Consider the following 23,484-nt stretch of genomic DNA (forward strand, 5'->3'; position numbering starts at 1 on the left):
GAGACGGAGGCGGCGCCGGCGTGGGCGCGGCGACCGTACCCTGCGGTGGGGCGGGCGAGTCCTCCGCTCTCGTTCCCGGGATCCCTAACAGCGGCCCCCCGCGGGGAGGCAACCCCGGAAGACCGCCAAGAGATTGCCCCGGGGGCGGGGAGGGAGGCCAGCCGGGCGCTCCTGGTAACCCGCCCCTCCCTCGTCACGCGACCGCGCGGGGCGGAAACGGGGCGCCCACGGGCCGCAGCGACGCCCCAACAGGTTGGCGAGGAGGTAGGGAAGGGGCGGGACAAGGCGGCTGAGGAGGAGTGCGCCTGCGCCGTGGGCCGCGTGGGTCGCGCGGCTTCCGGGTCCAGGGGCTGAGGCCTGAGGGCGGGCGGGGGTGATTTCAACTTCTGGGCCGCGCGGCGTGGCGTTGCCGGGGAGGGTTGGCGTAGGGCTTCGCCGGACCCTCCCGGACTGGAGGAAAGAGAGGAGGAGGACAAAAGTCGCCCTGGGAAGAGGCCTCCAGTGGTCTCGTGTTAAGATAATCGCCTCCTTGCTGCCAGAAACGCTGGCTTCGGGGAGCTGGGTGTGGGGTGCGGGCCCTCCTCCCCGGGTATGGGGTGGGTGCGGGCCGGAACGGGACCGAGCGGGCCGCTCACCCGGCTTGGAATGCAGACTTCGTTGCCTTCGCGGTTACCACCGTCGTCATCAAAGCAGTAGATGTCCAGGTGGAGGAAACCTGGTTTCGGAGCATTTGTAATGAAAAGCAAAAGCTCCCCCATCCCCGGAGGCAGCGGCTTTTAACCAGTTGTGGTTTTAATTCCGATTACGTAAAATACGTGCTAGCTCTGGATTTTAGTTAGGTTTTGAGTTCCTACCACTGTAGTGAGGATGAGCTCGCAACGCCATCTCCTTTATCTCCCTAGCGCACCCTTAGAACCCGAAACGGGATAGTCATCCACTGCTTTTTATTTTTTATTTATTTTGTCATTTGCTTGACAGAGATCACAAGTAAGCGGGGAGGGGGGGGGGGAGCAGGCTCTCCGTGGAGCAGAGAGCCCAACGCGGGGCTCGATCCCAGGACCCTGAGACCACGGCCCCAGCCGAAGGCCGAGGCGTAACCTGCTGTGCCACCGAGGCGCCCCATCCACTGTTTTTTAAAAACTATGCGCTTCGGCCTTATTTACTGCATCAGTTTTTAGGAGCAGTCCTGGGAATAGGGTAAGAGAAATGAGGCACTCACCTCCGGTGTAATTTAAGGGAGCACTAAGCAAGATCGAAGATCGTTATTACTGATTTTTCTTTTTGCCCCGGACTCCCAAGATTTCAGGGCTAGGCAGTGCTACTGATTGTTTCTAATGCCCCGCCCCCTGCTCCCCACCCCACCCTATTAAAATACTGAGTTGGCTGCTGTGTGTGGATTGTAGGCCTCTTGGGAAAAGCTTGCTCTCCAGGTACCACCAATACAACATTGTAAGACGAAATGAGGTGGTTGCTACTCACGTAAGGAAAAACCCTGCAGAGCTTTGGCAGTGTCTAGAGCAAGGTAAAGCCAGAATTCATTGAGGGTTGTAAGTTTGGTCTAAGGTATGTCTTTCAGTGCAGGACTGGGTAAGAACCCTGTACAAGGTTACAAGATTGGTGGAAACATCAAGGCCGGGGAACTCATAACCTCAGAAGGCAGACTGGCTGTTAGTGGTCAAACCATTTGCCTGGGCTGGACAGTCAAGAGGAGTAAAACAGACAAAATGCTAATGAAGGTCTGGGACCGCAAAGCCCCGGTGGGAGGCAGCAAGATGTGGTTTGGGTTCTCTGTGTCTGGGCGAGTGTGGGGGTAGATGGTTTTCTTCATGAATACACTCATCTATTCAATAAATATTTAATAGGGGCGCCTCGGTGGCTCAGTGGGTTAGGGCCTCTGCCTTCGGCTCAGGTCATGGTCCCAGAGTCCTGGGATCGAGCCCCGCATCAGGCTCTCTTCTCAGCGGGGAGCCTGCTTTCCTGCCTCTCTGCCTGCTTGTGATCTCTGTCAAATAAATGGGTAAAATCTTTAAAAATAAATAAATAAATATTTAATAATGCCCAGGCACGGTTTTAAGCACAGGGGATACCTGAGGAATAATGCCTTTACGGAGCCGATAATCTGGTGGGAGACAGAGGCATTAAACAAGTAAACTAATCTCGCTCTGAAATTCTATTACTTAGTCAACGACAGTGGAGAAAAGAAATCGAGCTAAGGGGACAGAGAGACCAGGAGCGGTGGGCCGTGCTTCTTTAGATACGGAGAACAGTCAAGGCCTTGCTGAGGAGGAGGAGGAACTGGGCCCTAAATAGGGAAAGAGAACTGGTTCCGTGAAGGTCTGGGGAAGACTGCTCCAGTCTGAGGAGAAGCACGTATGGAGGTCTCGAGGGTGAGGGCGAGCCAGAGGAAGTGTGATGGCCAACGTGAGAGCCAAGACGTAGCCCATGTGGCATTGTGGGCTAACACAGAGACTTTCAGTGTTAATAGGAATTTACCATGGGAAGCCTTTAATCGATTTTCAGTGGGGTTTTGTGAGCTGATTTACATTTTTAAATATTAATTATGGAAATATTCAGCCATGTATAAAGGTAGAAGGGATAATACAATAAACCCCATCTACGGTTCACCCAGGTCCAATAATTACCCCCTGTACCTCCCCTCAATTCCTCTCCATGTTAACTTAAAGGAAATCTGATATCATACCCATAAAGACTTTTAGGATATATCTTTAAACTATTTTTAACACACTCCCAATACCATTATCACAATTGGAAATTTTAAACATTTCTTGCAGTCATTACAATCAATACTCAATTGTTTCGTAAAAAACTCTCCACAGTTAGTTTGTTCAAATCAAGGTCCAAAGTCTACCCATCGCAGTCGGTTGATAAAGAATCCTTAGCCTCTTTTAATGCATAAGTTTCCACTCTACAATTTTTTTCTTCCACTTATTTGTTGAAAAAGCTAGGTTCAAGCAGCACCTGGGTGGCTCGGGACATGATCTCGGGGTCGAGGGATCGAGTCCCGCATCGGGCTCCCTGCTCCGTGGGAAGCCTGCTTCTCCTCTCCCACTGCCCCTGCTTGTATTCCCTCTCTCGCTGTGTGTCTCTCTCTCAAATAAATAAATAAAATCTTCAAAAATAAAGTTTGTAATACTTCTCATGTGATAGAATTTTTTTTTAAAGATTTTATTTATTTATCTGTTAGAGAGAGTGAGCACAGGCAGAGGCAGAGGGAGAAGCCGGCTCCCTGCTGAGCAAGGAGCCCAATGTGGGACTCGATCCCAGGACCCCGGGATCATGACCCGAGCCGAAGGCAGCCGCCCAACCAACTGAGCCACCCAGGTGTCCTGAAATTTTTTTTTTTTTAAGATTATTTATTTATTTACTTATTTGACAGAGAAACAGTGGGAGAGGGAACACAAGCAGGGGGAGCGGGAGAGGGAGAAGCAGGCTTCGTGACCTGACCCGGAGGCAGGCTGGAGGCAGGCTCTTCCTGATGGAGCCACCAGCCCTGCCCCAACCATGTGATAGACTCTTTTGAGGCCATAGTTCAAATCCTGTGGTGTAATGTGAGTTATAGTGGGGTTTTTTTTTTTTTTTTTAGTTGTAGTGTTGAAGACTCATTGTGCAATATGAACTAACAAAGAATCATGGCTTTAAAAACACTTATGAGAGGTGCCTGGGGGGCTCAGCCAGTTAAACATCTGCGTTTGCCTCAGGTCATGATCCCAGGGACCTGGGATGGAGCCCTTTGTGGGGCTTCCTGCTCAGCGAGGAGCCTGCTTCTCCCTCTTCCTTTCCCCCTCCGATCATGCTCTTCCTCTCAAAGAAATAAAATCTTTTAAAAAATAAAATAAAATCATTTATCAGTTGCCTCAGTGTTAGTGGGCAGAGTAAGGTGCCGAGTCTGTGGTGTGATCCGAGAGAGGAGGTGCAGGGCCCTTCCCACAGGCCTTGCTCAATGCATCTCTTCTATCTGGCTCTTCCTGACTTTCTGTCCTTGTTTTAATAAACTGGTTATCTACTCTAATTGTAGAGTAACAAACATGCACAATCGAGATTCTTATCTCCAAGAAGGAAACCCAACGCTAATAAAAGCTATGACAACTTAGGTACAGCTATTACTTTTCTGACCTTTAGTCCTACTTAGCAATCGCTTCAGAAAAAAAGGAAAGAAGCAGTCACTGGCGGGTCACCCTCCTTCCTTTCCTTCCTGTACAGTATTTCTCAAATTTCCCAGTTGTTAAAAAGAGAAGACTATGTCACTTGTTCGTGCTGTGGGTTTTTCTCCCGGCAGTGGATGTTTTGTCTTGGGGAGTGAAGAGTGCAAAGCTCTACTGTACAGGTTATACCATTCCTCAGACTTGCAAAGACAGTACTTAAAACCTAGCTAAGCTGTAAGAAAAGCCAGTCTTTTTTTTTTTTTTTTTTTTTAAGATTTTTAAAATTTATTTATTTGAGGGGCACCTGGGTGGCTCAGTGGGTTAAAGCCTCTGCCTTCGGCTCAGGTCATGATCCCAGGGTCCTGGGATCAAGCCCCGCATCAGGCTCTCTGCTCAGCAGGGAGCCTGCTTCTTCCTCTCTCTCTGCCTGCCTCTCTGCCTACTTGTGATCTCTGTCTGTCAAATACATAAATAAACAAAATCTTAAAAAAAAAAAAAAAAGATTTATTTTAGAGGGGGCAGGGGTTGGGGGGGGGGACACAGAGAGAAAATCCTCAAGTATTCTCACCACTGGGCACAGAGCCCAATGCAGGGTTTGAGCCCAGGACCCTGAGATCACACATGACTTGAGCTGAAACCAAGAGTCAGATGCTTAACCGACTAAGCCATGCAGGTATCCCTAGGAAAATTACTCTTAGAAAAGAATCTAAGTTTTCACCTTTTTTTTTTAAAAAGATATTTATTTATCCATTTATCAGAGAGAGAGAGAGCACCCACAAGTAGGCAGAGAGGCAGGCAGAGGCAGAGAGAGAAGCAGGCTCCCCGCTGAGCAAGGAGCCTGATGCAAGACTCGATCCCATGACTTGAGCCGAAAGCAACGGCTCAACCAACTGAGCCACCCGGGCATCCCAAGTTTTCACCTTTTTACTAGATTGGACAGAATTGTCACCATTATCCCCAAACAGGAACCAATACATTTTTTTCTTCTCTTGACTGATATTTGGTTTTTTGGTTTTGCTTTGTTTTTTGTTTTTTTTTTTTGTTTGTCTTTTTTTTGGTTTTTTGCTTCTCTCTCATCCCAAAGATGAATAGGGGGTGCTGTCATTACTGGGGACAGGAACGGTTCTGCTCCCTGGTCACAGGAATATGGAGCTTCTGCTCCTAGGACAGTAGGACTGGGCCTTGGCCAGTTGCCCGGGGGCTATTCTGTACCCAGCTGTCTTGAAATGATCTTTGAACATTGACCAAAGCCAATTGTGCAAGGTTCTAGCTAACATTAAGTTTCTTTGCTTGTCCCTTTTTTCTCTTTTTAAAGTGAGCTCCATACCCAGAGCAGAGCCCAGTGTGGGACTTGAACCATGACCCTGACTGAGATCAAGACCTGAGCTGAGATCAAGAGTTAGACGCTTAACTGACTGAGCCACCCAGGCACCCCCAACATTGAGCTTCTGTGCAAAAGCTGTATCATCTGGCTTCTGCAAGGGTCTGACTTGGGATGATTTAATTGCCATTTCCTGTGTTTCTGTCTCCTTTGGCTTATCCTATCGAACAGTTGAAGCCCATCACCTTCAGGGTCCCTTTGTCACTGAATAATTATTCCTGAATCCCCGCTTCTCTAACATCTTCTACATGTGGATCCTGATGTTCTAGAGTGTTCTTTCACACATAAACAGTTGTACATATTATATGCACTTGTGTGCTCCTTACCTTTTTTCCTGATGGTCTGTCTTGGAGATCTTTTTTTTTTTTTAAGATTTTATTTATTTATTTGTCAGAGAGAGAGAAAGAGAGAGAGTAGACAGAATGTGGCAGGCAGAGGCAGAGGGAGAAGCAGGCTCCCTGCTGAGCAAGGAGCCCAATGTGGGACTCGTTCCTAGGATGCTGGGATCATGACCTGAGCGGAAGGCAGATGTTTAACCAACTGAGCCACCAGGTATCCCTATCTTGGAGATCTTGCCATATGAGAGTATACAATGTCCCATCTTCAGAAGCCTGCCAGGTGTCCTTTCTGTCATTATCACATGACTCATTTAAAAAAATAAAAAAATAAAGATTTTATTTATTTATTTATTTGACAGACAGAGATCACAAGCAGGCAGAGAGGCAGAAGCAGGCTCCCTGCTGAGCAGAGAGCCTGATGCGGGGCTCAATCCCAGGACCCTGAGATCATGACCTGAGCTGAAGGAAGAGGCTTCACCCACTGAGCCACCCAGGCACCCTTCACATGAGTCATTTAACTGGTGTTATCTTTCTTTTTAAAATCACTAACAAAAACTCATAACCCTAGTCTAACCATGAGAAAAATACTAGACAAACCCAGATGGAAGATCATTCTACAAAATAACGTGAGTAGTGTACCTCAAAACTCTCAAGACCAAAAAAACAAGGAAAGTCTGAGAAACTGTCACAGCCCAGAGGCATCCAAAGAGACAACTGAATGTAATGCAGCATTCTGGATGGGACTAAGGAACTGAAAAGCAACATTAGGGGGAAAAAAACTGAGGATCCAAATAAAGTACGATGTTGAGTTAATAACCTGTCGATACAGATTCATTAATTATGACCAATGCATCATACCAAGGTACGATATTAATTATGGGGGGAACTGGGTATGACGTACCCTCTTTACAGGTTTGGGTTTTTTTTTTTAAGAGGTGGGGAAAGGAAAAGGGAGAAAAAGAATATAAGCAGGCTCCTTGCCCACAACTGCCCACTCAAGTTGTACTCTGTTTCTCAAATAAATAAATAAATATTTTAAAAATAAAGAAGTAAAAGAATAAATCATATTCTTCATCAGTGATGGGGCACCTGGCTGGTTCAGTCAGAAGATCTCCACGATCAAGACCAGAGCTGAGATCGAGTTGGACACCCGACCAGCTGAGCCACCCAGGCGCTCCTTCATTGTTTTTTAAATAAAGTTTTTATTTTAGAATAGTTTTAACTTTAGATTTCAGAAAACAAACCTGTAGGGGCATCTGAGCGGTTCAGCCAGTTTAGCATCCAACTCTTGATCTTAGCTTGGTTTAGGCCCCACACTGGGCTCTACACTGGGTGTGGAGCCTACTAAAAAAAAAAAGAAAGAAAGAAAAGAGCACCTGGGTGGCTCAGTGGGTTAAGCATCTGCCTTTGGTTCAGGTCATGATCCCAGGGTCCTGCATCAGGCTCCCCTGCCGTGCAGGGAGCGTGCCTCTCCCTCTCCTGCCTGCCACTTCCACAGCTTGTGCTCTCTCTCTCTCCATCAAATAGATAAATAAAATCTTAATAAAAAAGGAAGGTGCACTTTATGTACAATTTTGAAAGAATCTCAGAATATATTGGGACCCTCCGTAGCTCAGTTGGTTAAGCATCTGCCTTTGGCTAAGGTTATGATCCCAAAGTCCTGGGATTGAGTCCTACATCCTGCCTGCTTCTCCCTCTGCCTGCTATTACCCCTGCTTGTGCTCTCATTCTCTCTCTCTCTCTAATACATAAACAAAATCTTTTAAGAGAATCCCTCTTTTTTTTTTTAAGATTTTTTTAATTTATTTATTTGACAGAGAGAGATCACAAGTAGGCAGAGAGGCAGGCAGAGAGAGAGAGAGAGGAGGAGGAGGAAGCAGACTCCCCGCCGAGCAGAGAGCCCGACGCGGGACTCGATCCCAGGACCCCGAGATCATGACCTGAGCCAAAGGCAGAGGCTTAACCCACTGAGCCACCCAGGCGCCCAAAATCTTTAAAAAAAATATTAAGTGTAGGGGTGCCTGGGTGGCTCAGTGGGTGAAAGCCTCTGCCTTTGGCTCAGTTCATGGTCCCAGGATCCTAGGATCGAGCCCCACATTGGGCTCTCTGCTCAGTAGGGAGTCTGCTTCTCCCTTTCCCTCCATGTGCTCTCTCAAATAAATAAATAAATCTTAAAAAAATAAAAATAAAGGTTTACTTATTTATTTGAGAGAGAAAGTACACATATGCATGGTGGTGGGGCTCATGGGGCAGAGAAGAGAGAAAGTCTCAAGCAGACTCCACGCAGAATGAGGAACCTGACCTAGGGCTCGATCTTATCACCTGAGATCACGACCCAAGCCGAAACCCAAGAGTCCCACACCCAAAGGACTGTGCCTTCCAGACACCCCAGATCTTTTTTATATTGTTTTGCTTTTTTAAATTAGTGAATGCATAACTGATCAAAAAAAAATTGTTTAGGGGCTCCTGCGTGGTTCAGTGGATTAAACCTCTGCCTTTGGCTCAGGTCATGGTCTCAGGGTCCTGGGATCGAGCCCTGAGTCAGGCTCTCTGCTCAGCAGGAAGCTTGCTTCCCCATCTTTCTCTGCCTACTTGTGCTTTCTCTGTCTCTGTCAAATAAATAAAATCAAAAAAATTGTTTAATATTAAACTACCACTCTTAAATATCTTTAAATATAAATATATATATATACATATATATATATATATATTTTAAGATTTTATTTATTTGACAGGCAGAGAGGCAGGCAGAGAGAGAGGGGAAGCAGGTTCCCTGCCGAGCAGAGAGCCTGACTCGGGGCTTGATCCCAGGACCCTGGGATCATGACCTGAGCTGAAGGCAGATGCTTAACGACTGAGCCACCCAGATACGCCCTTAAATATCTTTAAATATTAAAGTACCACGGGAACTAGCCTTTCAGGTGTCTCTGGTCTTAAGTATCTGCTAATCTCAGCCCGTGGTCTGGTTGGTTTTTCAGGAGTCTTCAGAAATCCGTTCCAGTTCTTGGCGATGCTGCCCAAACCTGGGATCTATTACTTCCCCTGGGAAGTCAGTGCTGGCCAAGTTCCCGACGGGGGCACACTGAGAACATTTGGCAGGTGAGAACGTGGTTTTTTTTTCCTCGTGTGTGGGGATATTTCAGTTCCTTCCCCACACATACCCCAGGCCTGCCAGAAAAAAACAAACAATTAAAATGTTATTTTAAGTTTGTCTAGTTTTTTTTTTTTTTTAAGTTTTACTTTTTCAAGTAATCTCTACCCAACGTGGGGCTTGAATTCACGACCCAAGATCAAGAGTCGCATGCACCTCTTACTGAGCCAACAGAGCATCCCCATCAACGTATTTTATTTCTTAAATGCCAAAACATGAATTTGTTTTCATTGGAAAAAAGGTAGATAGTCCGTAGAAGTGTGAAGAAAGCAAGCAAAAGTACCAGTAATCCCACTCTCTGGACCGCCACTGCTAACCTTTTGGTGATTAATTTAGACACACTCATGTGTATGGATGTACGTGAGCGTGTGAATGGGTGTGTGTTCACACCATGTATGTATCGCATCATCAGGGAAGTGCAAATTCACACCACAGCAGGATACTCCTACGGGCCCAGTGGACTGGCTGGATTTGCAAAGACTGTTGAAACCAGAAGCCGATGAGGGTGTGGAACAGCTGTAATTCCTCGACTCTCCCCATGGAAATGTCAAATGGCACAACTACTTTGGAAAACAGCCTGCAGTTTCTTTGAAAAGCTAAACACATGTTTAAACACGGGGTGCTCAGTCAGTAGAACATGCAACTCTCCATCTCAGGGTTGTGAGTTCGAGCTGCACGTTGGGTGTAGAGATCACTTTAAAAAAATAAAACCTTTGGGCTCAGTGGGTTAAGCCTCTGCCTTCAGCTCAGGTCATGATCTCAGGGTCCTGGGATCGAGTCCCACATCGGGCTCTCTGCTCAGCAGGGATCCTGCTTCCCCCTCTCTCTCTGCCTACTTGTGATCTCTCTCTGTCAAGTAAATAAATAAAATCTTTAAAAAAATTTTTTTAATTAAAAAAAAATCTTTAATAATAATAATAAAATATAAATAAATAAAGAGTCTTAGAAAGAAAAGAAAGAAAGGAACCAGGCCAAAAAAAAGAAAAAAATTACATGTTGTATGGCTCTATTTATATAAAAGTTTAGGAAATGCCAAAAAAAAAAAAAAATTCCAAAGTGGGGGAAAAAAAAAAAGCAGGCCTGTTGCCAGCAAGGATTGCCTGGGTATACCGTATTGGAGGATTGTGAAAATGCGCTAGGGAACAATGTGTTCATTATCGATTGTGTGGACAGTTGCTCAAGTGTATGTGGCGTCAAAGTGTGTCCTTTAAATATCTGTGGTCAACTTTAATTCAGTTATCCCAAGTAAAACCAGAGGGGGAAAGCACATGTGACAGAATCTTAAACAGGAGGAGGGCAAAAGACTTGAACAGACACTTCACAAAAGAGAGTGTACATAACACCTAGCAGTCATCCAAAAAGTAAACAGTTTTGCATATGACAGTTAAAAAATGCACATATAGGGGGACACCTGGGTGGCTCAGTTGTTAAGCCTCTGCCTTTGGCTCAGGTCTTGTTCTCAGGGTCCTGGGACCGAGCCCTGCGTCTGGCTTTCTGCTCAGCGGGAAGCCTGCTTCTCCCTCTCCCACTACCCCTGCTTGTGTTCTTCTCTCACTGTTAAATAAATAAATAAAAATCTTTAAAAATACATATATACACATATATATACACACACAAATGGATAATAAGTATATGAAAAGATAGTAAACATCGTTAGTCACAGTGCAAATTAAAACCACAACAGGGGCGCCTGGGTGGCTCAGTGGGTTAAGCGTCTGCCTTCTGCTCAGGTCAGGATCCCAGAGTCCTGGGATCGAGCCCCCGCCCCCCTCCCGCTGCTCTCACCCGCCCCCAGCCTCTCTTTCACTTCTCTCTCAAATAAATTAATAAAATCTTTTAAAAACCAACCAACCAACCAACCAACCAACAGCCACAACGATACAGTATTTTCCTGCCCACTAGGACGGCTAAAATTAAAAAGACTGACCATACCAAAGTCCTGGCCAGATGTGGAGCCACTAGAATCTTCAGTTGCTGCTGGGAGTGTAAAGTAGCACACCCGTTTTTGAAAAACAATTCGCTCATTTCTCTTAGAGTTGAGCAGACAGGTTGGTCGAATGACTTCACGATCCCACCTGGGTATTTACCTAAGAGAAATGAAAATATATGTCAGCAAAGAGATTGGCCTGCAGAAGTTCCTGCCCGTTTATTCATCATAGCCCGACACCGGCAGGAAACCAAACAAGCTGATGAACGGATACACAGACTGTTTTCAGTCATTTCAACAGAATTGCTGTTGAGGGATAGAAGGAGAAAAGCACTGATTTACCCAGCAGTACAGTGACTTTCGAAACCGCCATGCTGAGTGAAGGAAGCTTGGCACGAGAGAGGACGTGCTGTTGTGCCCCCATGTACATGAGGTGCCCGAGTGAGAAAACGAACCCGTAGATCAGCGGTTGCCTGGCGTGGGAGATGGGGAGCTTGAGTAGTGGCACAAGGGAACTTTTGGGGGCAATGGAAATGGGCCACATCTTAATTGGGATGCTGGTTACACCTGTGTATACTTTTGTCAACACCCCTTAAACAGGTGCCTTATGGGGCGCCTGGGTGGCTCAGTGGGTTAAAGCCTCTGCCTTCAGCTCGGGTCATGATCTCAGGGTCCTGGGATCGAGCCCCGCCTCGGGCTCTCTGCTCACCAGGGAGCCTACTTCCTCCTCTCTCTCTGCCTGCCTCTCTGCCTACTGTCAAATAAATAAATAAAATCTTTTTAAAAAAATAAACAGTTGCCTTGTAATGCATGTATTTCCATCTTCACAGTTTAGACTGAAAACAGTTTCTCTGACTTGTGGCGCCCTTTTTATTTCTCTGATCAGAGACCGATGGGTTTGCCAGAGCCCTTTGAGCTTTCCGCGTTTGTGCTGTTTGTGGACAGAACTGATTGATTGCACTTTCCCTGACCTGCAGGTTGTTGCTCTACGACATGACCCAATCTCGAGTGACCCTGAGAGCTCAGCACGGATCTGACGAGCACCAGATCCTGGTCTGCACCAAGTTGGTGGAGCCGTTCCAGGCCCAGATGAACTACCTGTACCTCGTCCTTGGAGAGCTGGAGCACCAGGGTAAGCCCCTGGCTTCATGTTCCCTTTCCACGCCGGGTCCTGGGCGGGGCAGTCTTCGGTTAGGACTGGGTCAGGACTGGGTCTGGCTTCTGACCGTGCAGGAGTCCCTCCCTGGGGTTAGCTTCCCTCCAGATCAGCCCACAAGTTCAAGGACTCCTGGAAACAGATGTGATCAGGCTCAGTGGACCTGCTCCTGGGGCGTGCAAGGGGAGAGAAATCATTAATTTCTAAAGGCCAACCATGTGCCAGGCCTCATCCTACACCATTGCCTTCGGTCTTTTTTTTTTTTTTTTTTAATACTTTATTTATTTGACAGAGCGATCATAAGCAGGCAGAGAGAGAGGGAAGTAGGCTCCCTGCAGAGCAGATGTGGGGCTTGATCCCAGGGCCCTGGGATCATGACCTGAGCCGAAGGCAGAGGCTTTACCCACTGAGCCACCCAGGTGCCCCGCCTTCAGTCTTTTTGAATTTGCCGAGCTGGTCTTAAACTGAGTCTTACTGTTGCTGTTCCACAGATGAGAAAAGTCAGGCAAGGAGAGGACGGGGCTCGGGAGTCAGAGTAAGAGAAACAGAAGGAATCCCAGCAACCAGGGGAATCTCTCTGGCATCAAAAGTTGAAGGCTTGGGGCATCTGGGTGGCTCAGTCGGTTAAGCATCTGCCTTTGGCTCAGGTGATGATCCCAGCATCCTGGGATCAAGTCCCAAGTCAGGCTCCCAAATCAGTGGGGAACCTCTTCTCCCACTGTGTGCTCCCTCATCTCTCTCTCTCGCTCTGTCTCTCAATTAAATAAATCACATCTTTAGAGTTGAAGGTTGCAGGGGCGCCTACGTGGCGCAGTCGTTAAGTGTCTGCGTTTGGCTCAGGTCATGATCCCGGGGTCCTGGGATCCCCACATCAAGCTCCCTGCTCTTTGAGAAGCCTGCTTCTCCCTCTCCCACTCCCCATACTTGTGTTCCTCTCTTGCTGTCTCTCTCTGTGTCAAATAAATAAATAAAATCTTTTTTTAAAAATACTGTAGTTAAGGGGCACCTGGGTGGCTCAGTGGGTTAAAGCCTCTGCCTTCAGCTCAGGTCATGATCCCAGGGTCCTGGGATCGAGCCCCACGTCAGGCTCTCTGCTCAGTGGGGAGCCTGCTTCCTCCTCTCTCTCTGCCTGCCTCTCTGCCTACTTGTGATCTCTGCCTGTCAAATAAATAAATAAAATCTTTAAAAACTAAATAAATAAATAAAATAAAATACTGTAGTTAATATCCTCATGCACAGTCTTTGTCCATTTTCTGATTATTTCTCCATGATCGTTTCCTAAAAGTAGAATTGCTCTATTGAAGGATGCAAACATGCCAACTTCCTTTCTAAAAGTCACCGTGGGTTTTTTTTTTTTAAAGATTTTATTTATTTATTTGACAGACAGAGATCACAAGTAGGCAGACACACAGGCAGAGAGGAGGAAGCAGGCCCCCTGCCGAGCAGAGAGCCAGATGTGGGGCTCGATCCCAGGACCCTGAGATCATGACCTGAGCTGAAAGGCAGAGGATTAACCCACTGAGCCACCCAGGTGCCCCACGGTGGGTCTTTTTTTTTTTTTTTAAAGATTTTATTTATTTACTTGACAGAGAGAGACACAGCGAGAGAGGGAATATAAGCAGGGGGAGTGGGAGAGGGAGATGCAGGCTTCCTACCAAGCAGGGAGCCCGACGAGGTACTCGATCCCAGGTACCTGAGATCGTGACCTGAGCCAAAGACGGACGCTTAACAACTGAGCCACCCAGGGGCCCTAGTCATGATGGTTTTTATTTATATATATTTTTAAAGATTTTATTTATTTATTTGACAGAGAGAGAGAGAGAGACAGCAAGAGAGGGAATCCAAGTAAGGGGAGTGGAAAGGGAGAAGCAGGCTTCCCACCGGGATCATGACCTGAGCTGACAGCAGATGTTTAAAGACTGAGCCACCCAGGCACCCCAGGGGTGATGGTTTTTAACTCTAGATGAAATGTGCTAGAAAAAATGTTATTAGATGGTGCTTACTTTAATTACCTTTGATTTAATAGAAGTGAATCTTTATTTAGGGCTAAGCTCGCGGAGTTCCGGCCTTCGTATTGATTTGAGAGAGACATCAGGAATGGGGGTGGGAACGTGTACAGAGGGGGTTTTGCACAAGTGATTTCCACGTTAACCGCAGCCCAGGTCCCTGAGGCTTTCTCCTGTACCCCCAGCCCTCCAGTGCATCCTGGGAGCTCCCGGGAGCCCACCGCCCAGTGTCCGGGATGCTAAGGCGCAGACACAGAGAGGGGTGAAAGTCGGGTGAGGCAGCAGGCCCGGACAAGAACAGGACCGGGAGCGGACAGTTAGAATCTCTTGTGGGGGGGGGAGAAAAATGGGAAGAGACCTTTGTATGTTCAACACATGTAACTTTTTCTATTGACTGTTCCAGTGAGATGTGCACAGAAATAGAGTGGTAGAGCCCACAGTCAGCCGTTGCTGAGTCTCCGCTGCCTGCATTTACCTATTTATTTTGCTGGGGTCTTTTGGAGCAAAGCTGATGTCACTTCATTTCCCCATAAACACGTCCATGCCTCTACCACTACCCATCATACCCAACAAAGCAGCTGTCCCTCGACAGAATCGCCACCTTGTCCGCGCTTACCCCCTTCCGCTCCATGGCTTCTCAAACTTGGCTAGTTCAGATCCCCTCCAAATTCCATTTGTTGCATTTGGCTAACAAACCCCAAGTCTCTGTACGAGTTCTGCCCTCCCTTTTTTTTTTTTTTTTTTTTTTAATGCCATTTATTAGAGAACTTGGGTCTGGAATCGACTGATTGGTTCCTCCTGGCTACCCTAAACCTTCTTTCCCTTGCCTTTTTCTGAATGGACTGTGGTTCAGGGACAGCTCTCATTTGATGAGGAAAAGTTCTTTAGAGAAGATCTAAAGTCACCTCTTTAAAAGTCCTGATGAAATAATGAATCCAGGCAACGATGTTATCACTGGCCTGCTCCTATCGCTCGCTCCCTCCGTGCAGAAAGGGCAGGGCGGCAGGAACGCTGCACAGCAGGGATCGGCCAGCAGCACCCGGCCCTGCCCCAAGGCCATGCTGGAGAAGCCGGTGGATCAGCGGCCACACAGCTGGAGGTCATAGGCAGCAACACCTCCAGGTGACCTTGCCCCCCCCCCCCCAACCTGAACCCGAATGATCAAGCCTCAGGTCAGGCAGCATTCGCCCTGGGCTCTGGCTCCTTGCCTGCTTCTCATTCTTTTCATCACCAACTGTGAGTTTTTTTCTTAAAAAAAAAAGCTTTCCCCCTGGGGCGCCTGGGTGGCTCAGCGGGTTAAAGCCTCTGCCTTTAGTTCAGGTCATGATCCCAGGGGCCTGGGATCGAGCCCCGCATCGGGCTCTCTGCTTGGCGGGGAGCCTGCTTCCCTTCCTCTCTCTCTGCCTGCCTCTCTGCCTACTTGTGATCTCTATCAAATAAATAAATAAAATCTTAAAAAAAAAAGCTTTCCCCCTAAATTTCTAATTTCTCAGTAAGACGTGTTCATCGTTTGCAGCTGACACACAGTTGTAAGAGCATGTGGCTCTTGATCTCGGGGGTTGTGCATTCAAGCCCCACATGGGGTGTAGAGATTACGTAAATAAATAAAAATTAAAAGGAAAAATAAAGGGGCACCTGGGTGGCTCAGTGTTTAAAGCCTTCTCCTTCGGCTCAGGTCATGATCTCTGGGTCCTGGGATCGAGCCCCACATTGGGCTCCCTGCTCGGCAGAGAGTCTGCTTCTCTCTCTCCCTCTGCCTGCCACTCTGCTTACTTATGCTGTCAATTAAATAAATAAAATCTTTTTAAAAAAGAGAGTGAGAAATAAATAGTGCCACCTTCTTGAAATTTGTGCACACAGAGAGCTGAGGAGGCCAAAAAGGTGAAGAAATGCCTACTACGTGAGAAACCCACTGGTTCTTTAAACTTTTTTTTTTGACAGATCACAAGCAGAGAGGCAGGCAGAGAGAGGAAGGGAAGCAGACTCCCTGCCAAGCAGAGAGCCCAAGGTGGGGCTCGATCCCAGGACCCTGGGATCATGACCTGAGCTGAAGGCAGAGGCTTTAACCCGCTGAGCCACCCAGGCACCCCTGAAACCCACTGGTTCTGACACTTCTTGGGGCACCAAGGCTTCCTGTGCAGGGTGGAGGTGTTGGGACACAGCCTTTCCTCAGTTCTGCTCCAGAGTCCCTAGAAGTCCCAGGTTGCAGGTGACTTTGCCTACAGCTAGAGGCTGCCCTCGAGCCCTTGCCATAAATCCCATAAACTCTACCTGCCTGGTTTTCTTTTCTTTTCTTTTTTTCCTAAGATTTTATTTATTTATCTGACAGACAGAGAGATCAAAAGCAGGCAGAGAGGCAGGCAGAGAGAGAGAGAGAGAGAGGAGGAAGCAGGCTCCCCGCTGAACAGAGAGCCTGATGCGGGGCTCGATCCTAGGACCCTGAGATCATGACCTGAGCCGAAGGCAGAGGCTTCAACCCACTGAGCCACCCAGGCGAGGCGCCCCCTGCCTGGTTTTCTTGGAGCTGACCGCTGCTTCCTGCCCTCTCAAGCCTTCCTGTTGTGTCTTTTGGAACCTTCACTCCGCCCAAAGGCTCCCTTTTACGCCCTCAGAGGCTTTAACCCACTGAGCCACCCAGGCGCCCGTCAAGCTTATTCTATACTAAAATAATAACACTGTCATCAGCTTCTGCTCTGTATCCCTACCTCTCTCTGACCCGCCACCTGCTCGGGCAGACGTCCTAAAGGAAGCTCTGTTCTTCCTCTCACCCCTTCCCTCTCTCCTGCCCACGCCTCCACCCACTGCATTCCTGCTCACTTGTCATTCAGTGCCTCCATTGCTCTGCGTTCCTCCAACTTGCAAGATATTCCCCTAAAGGACTCTGTAGCCGTCTTGTCTGTAGACTCTCTCCTCCCCGCCCTGCAGTAGTTCTTCAAATGCTGTTCCTTGATCACAGTTATAAGGACCTGTAGATGGACCGCTGGATCTGCCCCGTTCGTCCCTTACGACAATCCTGTATCTTAAGGTCACTCCATGTTTAATGTTTTTCACTGGGGCTCCTGGGTGGCTCTGGTCAGGCTCTAAGTAGTCTAAGAAGTCTTCTTCGGGGTCTTTTCTGGTTCCACACAAATGTTAGGATTATTTGTTTCATTTTGGCTCCTCAGTGTAAATCTAGGAGGGAGGGTTTTCCCACACTGACAGGAGGAAAGAGCTGATAGGCATCATGTAAGGAAAGCTCTGTGCAGAGCGCCTGGGTGGCTCTGGCAGTTAAGCGTCTGCCTTCAGCTTGGGTCACGATCCCAGAGTCCTGGGACCGAGTCCTGCATCGGGCTCCCTGCTCCACAGGGAGTCTGCTTCTCCCTCTCCCTTGCTCGCACTCTCTCTCTCTCAAAATAAATAAAATATTAAATAAATAAATAAATAAATGAAAAGAAAGGAAAGGGAGGGAAGAAGGAAGGAAAAGAGGTCTAGACTAGGAGGAAGGCCAGGCATGACCTATCTAACCAAAGAGCCTGTATCTCAAAACCACATCAAAAGGAAACAGGTTATCTAGCACATTGAATGTGTTTGTTGACCTGACCAGAGCATATAAAGAACATGGATGAAAAAAAAATTAAAAAAAAAAAAAAAAAAACCCTGGGCACCTGGGCGGCTCAGTCAGTTGAGCATCTGACTCGATCTCAGTTCAGGTCTTGATCTCAGGGTTGTGAGTTGTGGAGCCTGCTTTTAAAAAAACGAAAACACAAATAAGCAAACGTGTCAGGGCAGGCGCAGTTGTCTTTTCTGCTTGCCATCACCGGCACGCTGACAGGTCTTTCCATCGGGTCAACACAGCATGTGCCAGAAGCACCTCCCAGCCCGTCGTCTGGGGTGGGGTGACTTGGCCCTACAAGGCCAAACTCTCATCTTGGATTTACTAATTATGCGGTTCTCTTTGCCTCAATTTCCAATGTCAGTGGGGCCCAGTATGCCCCAAGGGGACCCTTCCCTTAGTACAAATGGAGAAGTGGGATGGTGCACTCGAGGTAGGGAAGGAGTCAGGAATTAAGATGACAAAGGACAGAGGTTGAGGGGGCAGCTGTCCGGCCATTCCTCCGTGGAGAAGTGGGATTTGCGGGCTATGCCCTAAGTTTGAGACACATGCGATAGTGTGCAACAGGCCCACTATTCTGAGGCCCAAGTAGAGAAGAATTCCCAGTATCCAGGATGCCATCCTTTTAGCTCATCCTGAGAGCAAGTCCGGGGGAAGCAGCTGCAATGCATCCGGGGCGTTGCTGACCCGGGGGTCAGTCCCTGCTAGTGCCTTGTGCTTGTGTCTTTCAGATGGAGGGTCCGTGGTGAAGGCCCGGGTGCTGACTTGTGTGGAAGGAATGAATCTACCCTTGTTAGAGCAAGCTATCCAGGAGCAGAGGCGATACCAGCAAGAGAGGGACAGCAGCCAGTAGCAAATTGCACTTCCTGGCAACTGTCCCCCCCCCCCCCCCAGCGTGCTCCTGAGGCCAAGCCCACCAGAGATGCCTGAGCAGAGAAGATGCAGACCTTCCCCAGAGTGACAGCCCTTTCCTGGAGCCTGAGAGAAGAGGAGGGGTTGCTTATTTGGATTGTTACACACACACACACACACACACACACACACACACACGCCGGGCCAGGAGCCTGTGGGAGGCTGAGCTGTGGGGTGCTGGGGGCTGAACCTCAAGGGGGCATATGGAGGGTTCTGGAAGGTACTCATGAATAAAGGCCCCAGTGGGGGAGACCTTGCATTGTGTGCATGTGGTGCAGCGCCGGCGGGGGCCAGGAGGGGGAGCCGTGGAGCCAGCAGCCTGCCAGCAGTGAGGCCCCTGGAGCACAGGGTTTCTGGTGAATTCTGGGCTGGGGTTTGTGGGAAGGGTGTTAGGTTCCCCCATGGGCCCTGGGGGTGGGCTCCAGATGCAGGGGGGCTGCCCCCACTGAACTTCTGCCCTCAGAGAAGGCCGGGCTATCCCAGAAGGTCGGGGCATGGCCCCTCAGCCTGGCCGTGCGGCCTAGGGCAGGGCTGTGGCTCTAGAAACCCTTCCTGACCCCTGACCTCTGTCCCGGGGCTGACTCCAGCCCCCCAGGCCACCCTTCTGGGAAGCCTTGGCCCCCAGAGCCTGGGCCTGGCAGGGCCCAAGGCAGGAGCCCTGCTGAGAAGTTTGGGCCCTCCTGCGCCCCGTAGCCGGGTGCCTTCCTGCTTGGGCTGGGGGAGGCCTGGGCTGGGCTGGTTCCTGGGGATTGGGGGTGGGGCAGTGGGAGGCTGGGCCCGGGTGGGGGCTGGGCAGGGTGTTCTGTGGGGGCCAGAGGGGCAGCAGGGGTGCTGGGTGTGGCGGTGAATGCCCCAGGCGCCCTCTGTTTCCTGGGCAGCTCTGCGGCTATGGATGTGTTCCAGAAGGTAGAGAAGATCGGAGAGGGCACCTATGGGGTGGTGTATAAGGCCAAGAACAAGGAGACCGGGCAGCTTGTGGCCCTCAAGAAGATCAGGCTGGATCTGTGAGTGCCGCCACGGCCCCGGAGACACCAGACCCCTCCTCCCGCTGGGGGGCGACCCCTGTCCCTCACCTCAGGGCCTTATGCCCAGCTCCGCGTCTGCCCGTGCGGGTGGGGGCGGTGGAGGGGACATGGGAGACGGCGGTGGGGGACACGGGGGCAGCCCTCGCCGTCCTCCCGGCCACACCTCGCCCAGGGCCCTCTTGCTGGGGGCCAGGCCCTTCTTTCGGAACACGGAACACACGGGGACTCCCTCGGGGCAGAAGCCTCCACTGCCCTCCCCTCCTTTCCCGCAGGGAAACGGAGGGAGTCCCCAGCACGGCCATCAGGGAGATCTCCCTGCTCAAAGAGCTTAAGCACCCCAACATCGTCAGGTGAGGTGGGCAAGGAGGTGGGGAGGCCGGGTCCGCCCGGGGGGCCGCGTAGTGACCGGTCTCCCCTGGCCAGGCTGCTGGATGTGGTGCACAGTGAGAAGAAGCTTTACCTGGTGTTTGAGTTCCTCAGCCAGGACCTGAAGAAGTACATGGACTCGGCCCCAGCCTCCGAGCTGCCGCTGCGCTCGGTCAAGGTAGCGAGGGAAGGCCGGTGGGAGGCCTGGAACGCCGCGCCCAGCCAGCCCGGCTTCCGCTCACCGCCAACCCCACTCCGCTCACTCTCGCTCGGGCAGAGCTACCTCTTCCAGCTGCTGCAGGGCGTGAATTTCTGCCACTCGCATCGGGTCATCCACCGAGACCTGAAGCCCCAGAATCTGCTCATCAATGAGTTGGGTGCCATCAAGCTGGCGGACTTTGGACTGGCTCGAGCCTTCGGGGTGCCCCTGCGCACCTACACCCACGAGGTACTGCCGCACAGGCGGGAGGAGGAGGGCAGCCGAAGGGGGCATCACCGGGGCACTCGGCCGCCCCACTGGCGCTGTTTTCTCGCCCCCACAGGTGGTGACACTCTGGTATCGCGCCCCCGAGATCCTCTTGGGCAGCAAGTTCTACTCCACGGCCGTGGATGTCTGGAGCATCGGCTGCATCTTTGCCGAGATGGTAGAGGGAGGGACAGATGTGGCCACGGGAGGCCGCAGGCAGGGTCCTGCTGGGGTAGGGCTGGGACTCCCATTCTCCTGAGAGAGGTGGCCTCGGGTGTTTGGGACTGGCTGCGTGACTAAGGAAGCAAACCGTATTCCAGGAAAAAGCCGGGATTCTTAGCACAGCCCTGGGAAACTTACTTTATCTGGGGTTGGATTCTGTAGGATTAGAGGAGGGACCGGACCCCACACCTCCTCTTTCTCATTTCAGGTGACCCGCAGAGCCCTGTTTCCTGGTGACTCTGAGATTGACCAGCTCTTCCGAATCTTTCGGACCCTGGGGACACCCAGTGAAGCCGTGTGGCCAGGGGTCACCCAGCTGCCCGACTATAAGGGCAGCTTCCCCAAGTGGACCAGGAAGGGGCTGGAGGAGATCGTGCCCAGTCTGGAACCAGAGGGCAAGGACCTGCTCATGGTAGGTCCAGGAGGAGGGCAGGGGAGGGCAAGAGCGGCCACTGCGCCACCAGAAGTGTCTCTGTCAGCCGACCCCGTGTCGCCCCAGAGCCCCCTGAGTCCAGCAGGGACTCTTTTCTGACCCTGAACACAGCCAGCTTGTCCCTGTCTCTCTTGATCGTTCAACCCGGAGGCTCCTTCCTGGACAAGTCCAGCATTCACGTGTCCTTTCAAAACATCTTTCTTCTGATTAGCTTTTGTTTTTATGCTCTGATACTTGTCCCCCACCCTTTTTATGTATTTATTTATTTATTTATATTTATATTTTTATTTTTTTAAAGATTGTATTTATTTAGTTGACAGAGAAAGATCACAAGTAGGCAGAGAGGCAGGCAGAGAGAGAGAGGAGGAAGCAGGCTCCCTGCCGAGCAGAGAGCCCAATGCGGGACTCGATCCCAGGACCCTGGTGCCACCCAGGCACCCTTATTTTTTTTTTTTTAAGATTTTATTTTATTTTTTTTAGATTTTATTTATTTATTTGACAGACACATCACAAGTAGGCAGAGAGGCAGGCAGAGAGAGGAGGAAGCAGGCTCCCTGCCGAGCAGAGAGCCCAATGCGGGACTCGATCCCAGGACCCTGGGACCATGACCTGAGCCGAAGGCAGAGGCTTTAACCCACTGCACCACCCAGGCACCCCCACCTTTTTTTTTTTTTTTTTTAGATTTTTATTTATTTATTTGAGAGAGAGAGAAAGAGAGCAGGGGGGAGAGGGAGAAGCAGGCTCCCAGATGAGCAGAGAACCCGACACGAGGCTCGATCCCAGGACCCTGGGATTGTGACCCAGAGCCAAAGGCAGACGCTCAACTGTGTCACCCAGGTGCCCAATTCTTACCCTTTTTCTGTGAGCTTCTGCCGGTGGGGAGCACACCTCCTTGCACAGTCACTGCTCTTCCCGTGAGGCTGTTTCCTGCTCTCTGAGCCCCTACCACAGTCCAAGCTACCCTATGCTATAGCACCATCCTGACCTACTGGGCTGGCCCAGGCCAGACTACCCAGAAGGCCTCCGGCAGAACCGTCCATTGCCCGCAAAGACTCGGGACCACATCTGTCTCTTTAATCTAGTGTTGGGCCAGAAGGAGGCAGGGCAGTATTTTCATCTTTCCAGGGGCCTGCGTGTGTCTACCAGCCCAGCGCCAGCAGGAAGGCGTATGCCTCCAGCCCAGGCTCTTAGCGCTCCATCCGGCTACCGCCAGGCAAGGGGTCCTTCCACAGCCTAGCTGGGGCTTAGAGTTCCTAATATGCTCCCGAGACAGGTTTGACCCTCTCCTTCCTGGAACCTAGAGAGAGAAGTCTGTCTGCACCAGAAGCAGGCACAGAGGCCAGGGAACCCCAGGTGGGAAGAAGGTGGACGGACTCAGCCTCTAGTCTTAACGGAGCCGGGGATGACTTTCCGGGCCGGCCTAGAACTAGTTCCTTGTCCCCGGATCCCGGGAGTGGCCAGAACTGGCTGGCGAGCCCGGAGGCAGTGGTTACACGCAGTTCTAGTTTGAAGGCAGCTGCTCTGGGGCTCGGGCCGCCACCTGGGGCCTGGAGGGCATCTCCTTTCCCGGCGTGGCCACACGGCTCAGTGTTTGCTCCTCCTCCTTCCTCCCCAGCAACTCCTGCAGTACGACCCCAGCCGGCGGATCTCAGCCAAGGCCGCCCTTGTGCATCCATACTTCTCCTCCACGGGGACCCCCCCGGCACCCCACCAGTGCGTGCTGGAGCGGTTCTGCCGCTGAGAAGGCCGGAGCCTCCCAGCCTCTCTCCAGCCGCTGCCCCTGCTGCCTCCCCAACCCACTGCCCCAGGAAGAGAACAGCAAAGCTCTGAGTTTGGCCTTGGCCGCCAGAGGGCTGAGTTTGAGTTAGTTCTACCCACAGGTTAGCAAGTTCCCGTGTTGTTGGTTGGTTTGACGTTGCCATTTCCAGATGGGGGCACGGGGGATCGGTAGAGAATGTGTCCCTGGGCTCTGGAACAAGAGTCGCCCAGGTGAGGGCGAAGCCTGCGCCGGCTGGCAGCAGGATAGAGCCAGACCCGCCCGCCCCGCCCCGCCCCGCCCCGCCCCGCCCCTGCCCCAGCGAAAGGGTGCCCCCTGCTGGTCATTATGGCTTTAAAATGTTTTGGGGGGAAGAGTTGCATTCCAGGGAAGAAAGCAAGTTAAACAGGAAGCGGGGCAAGGGAGAGAGGACATTTTCCCCGATCGCGGCGTGGGTGAGAGTGTGCGTACCTGTTCTGAGTCGTCGTCTTGTACTTAGCATATACTTAATGTTTGTTTGCCTCTGGTTTTAAGAACAGGAAATAAAAGTGATGTATTCCTGAATTTTCCAGTGTTTTTCTCCTCGAGGG

General features: G+C 50.4%; 2 protein-coding genes across 3 annotated transcripts; both read left to right on the forward strand.

Moving 5' to 3' along the window:
* The first annotated feature begins 120 nt into the window (after positions 1 to 120).
* On the forward strand, positions 121 to 18,883 carry TEN1 (TEN1 subunit of CST complex). 2 transcript variants are annotated; one of them, XM_082705290.1, is made up of 4 exons: positions 121 to 252; positions 8,861 to 8,981; positions 11,938 to 12,092; positions 18,446 to 18,883. In XM_082705290.1, the coding sequence occupies exons 2-4, from the start codon at positions 8,893 to 8,895 to the stop codon at positions 18,565 to 18,567; spliced, it is 366 nt and encodes a 121-aa protein (XP_082561416.1). In that variant the 5' UTR covers positions 121 to 252; positions 8,861 to 8,892; the 3' UTR covers positions 18,568 to 18,883. The 2 variants fall into 2 exon arrangements, with proteins under 2 accessions (XP_082561416.1, XP_082561415.1); XM_082705289.1 differs by having other exon boundaries at positions 133 to 264.
* On the forward strand, positions 18,804 to 23,458 carry CDK3 (cyclin dependent kinase 3). The gene is made up of 8 exons (XM_082705259.1): positions 18,804 to 18,982; positions 19,505 to 19,630; positions 19,924 to 20,001; positions 20,075 to 20,195; positions 20,295 to 20,465; positions 20,560 to 20,661; positions 20,914 to 21,117; positions 22,754 to 23,458. The coding sequence occupies exons 1-8, from the start codon at positions 18,894 to 18,896 to the stop codon at positions 22,877 to 22,879; spliced, it is 1,017 nt and encodes a 338-aa protein (XP_082561385.1). The 5' UTR covers positions 18,804 to 18,893; the 3' UTR covers positions 22,880 to 23,458.
* Positions 23,459 to 23,484: the final 26 nt, after the last annotated feature.

This window comes from Mustela nivalis (assembly GCF_964662115.1).
Source record: "Mustela nivalis genome assembly, chromosome: 17".
In the NCBI taxonomy this organism is placed as follows: Eukaryota; Metazoa; Chordata; class Mammalia; order Carnivora; family Mustelidae; genus Mustela; species Mustela nivalis.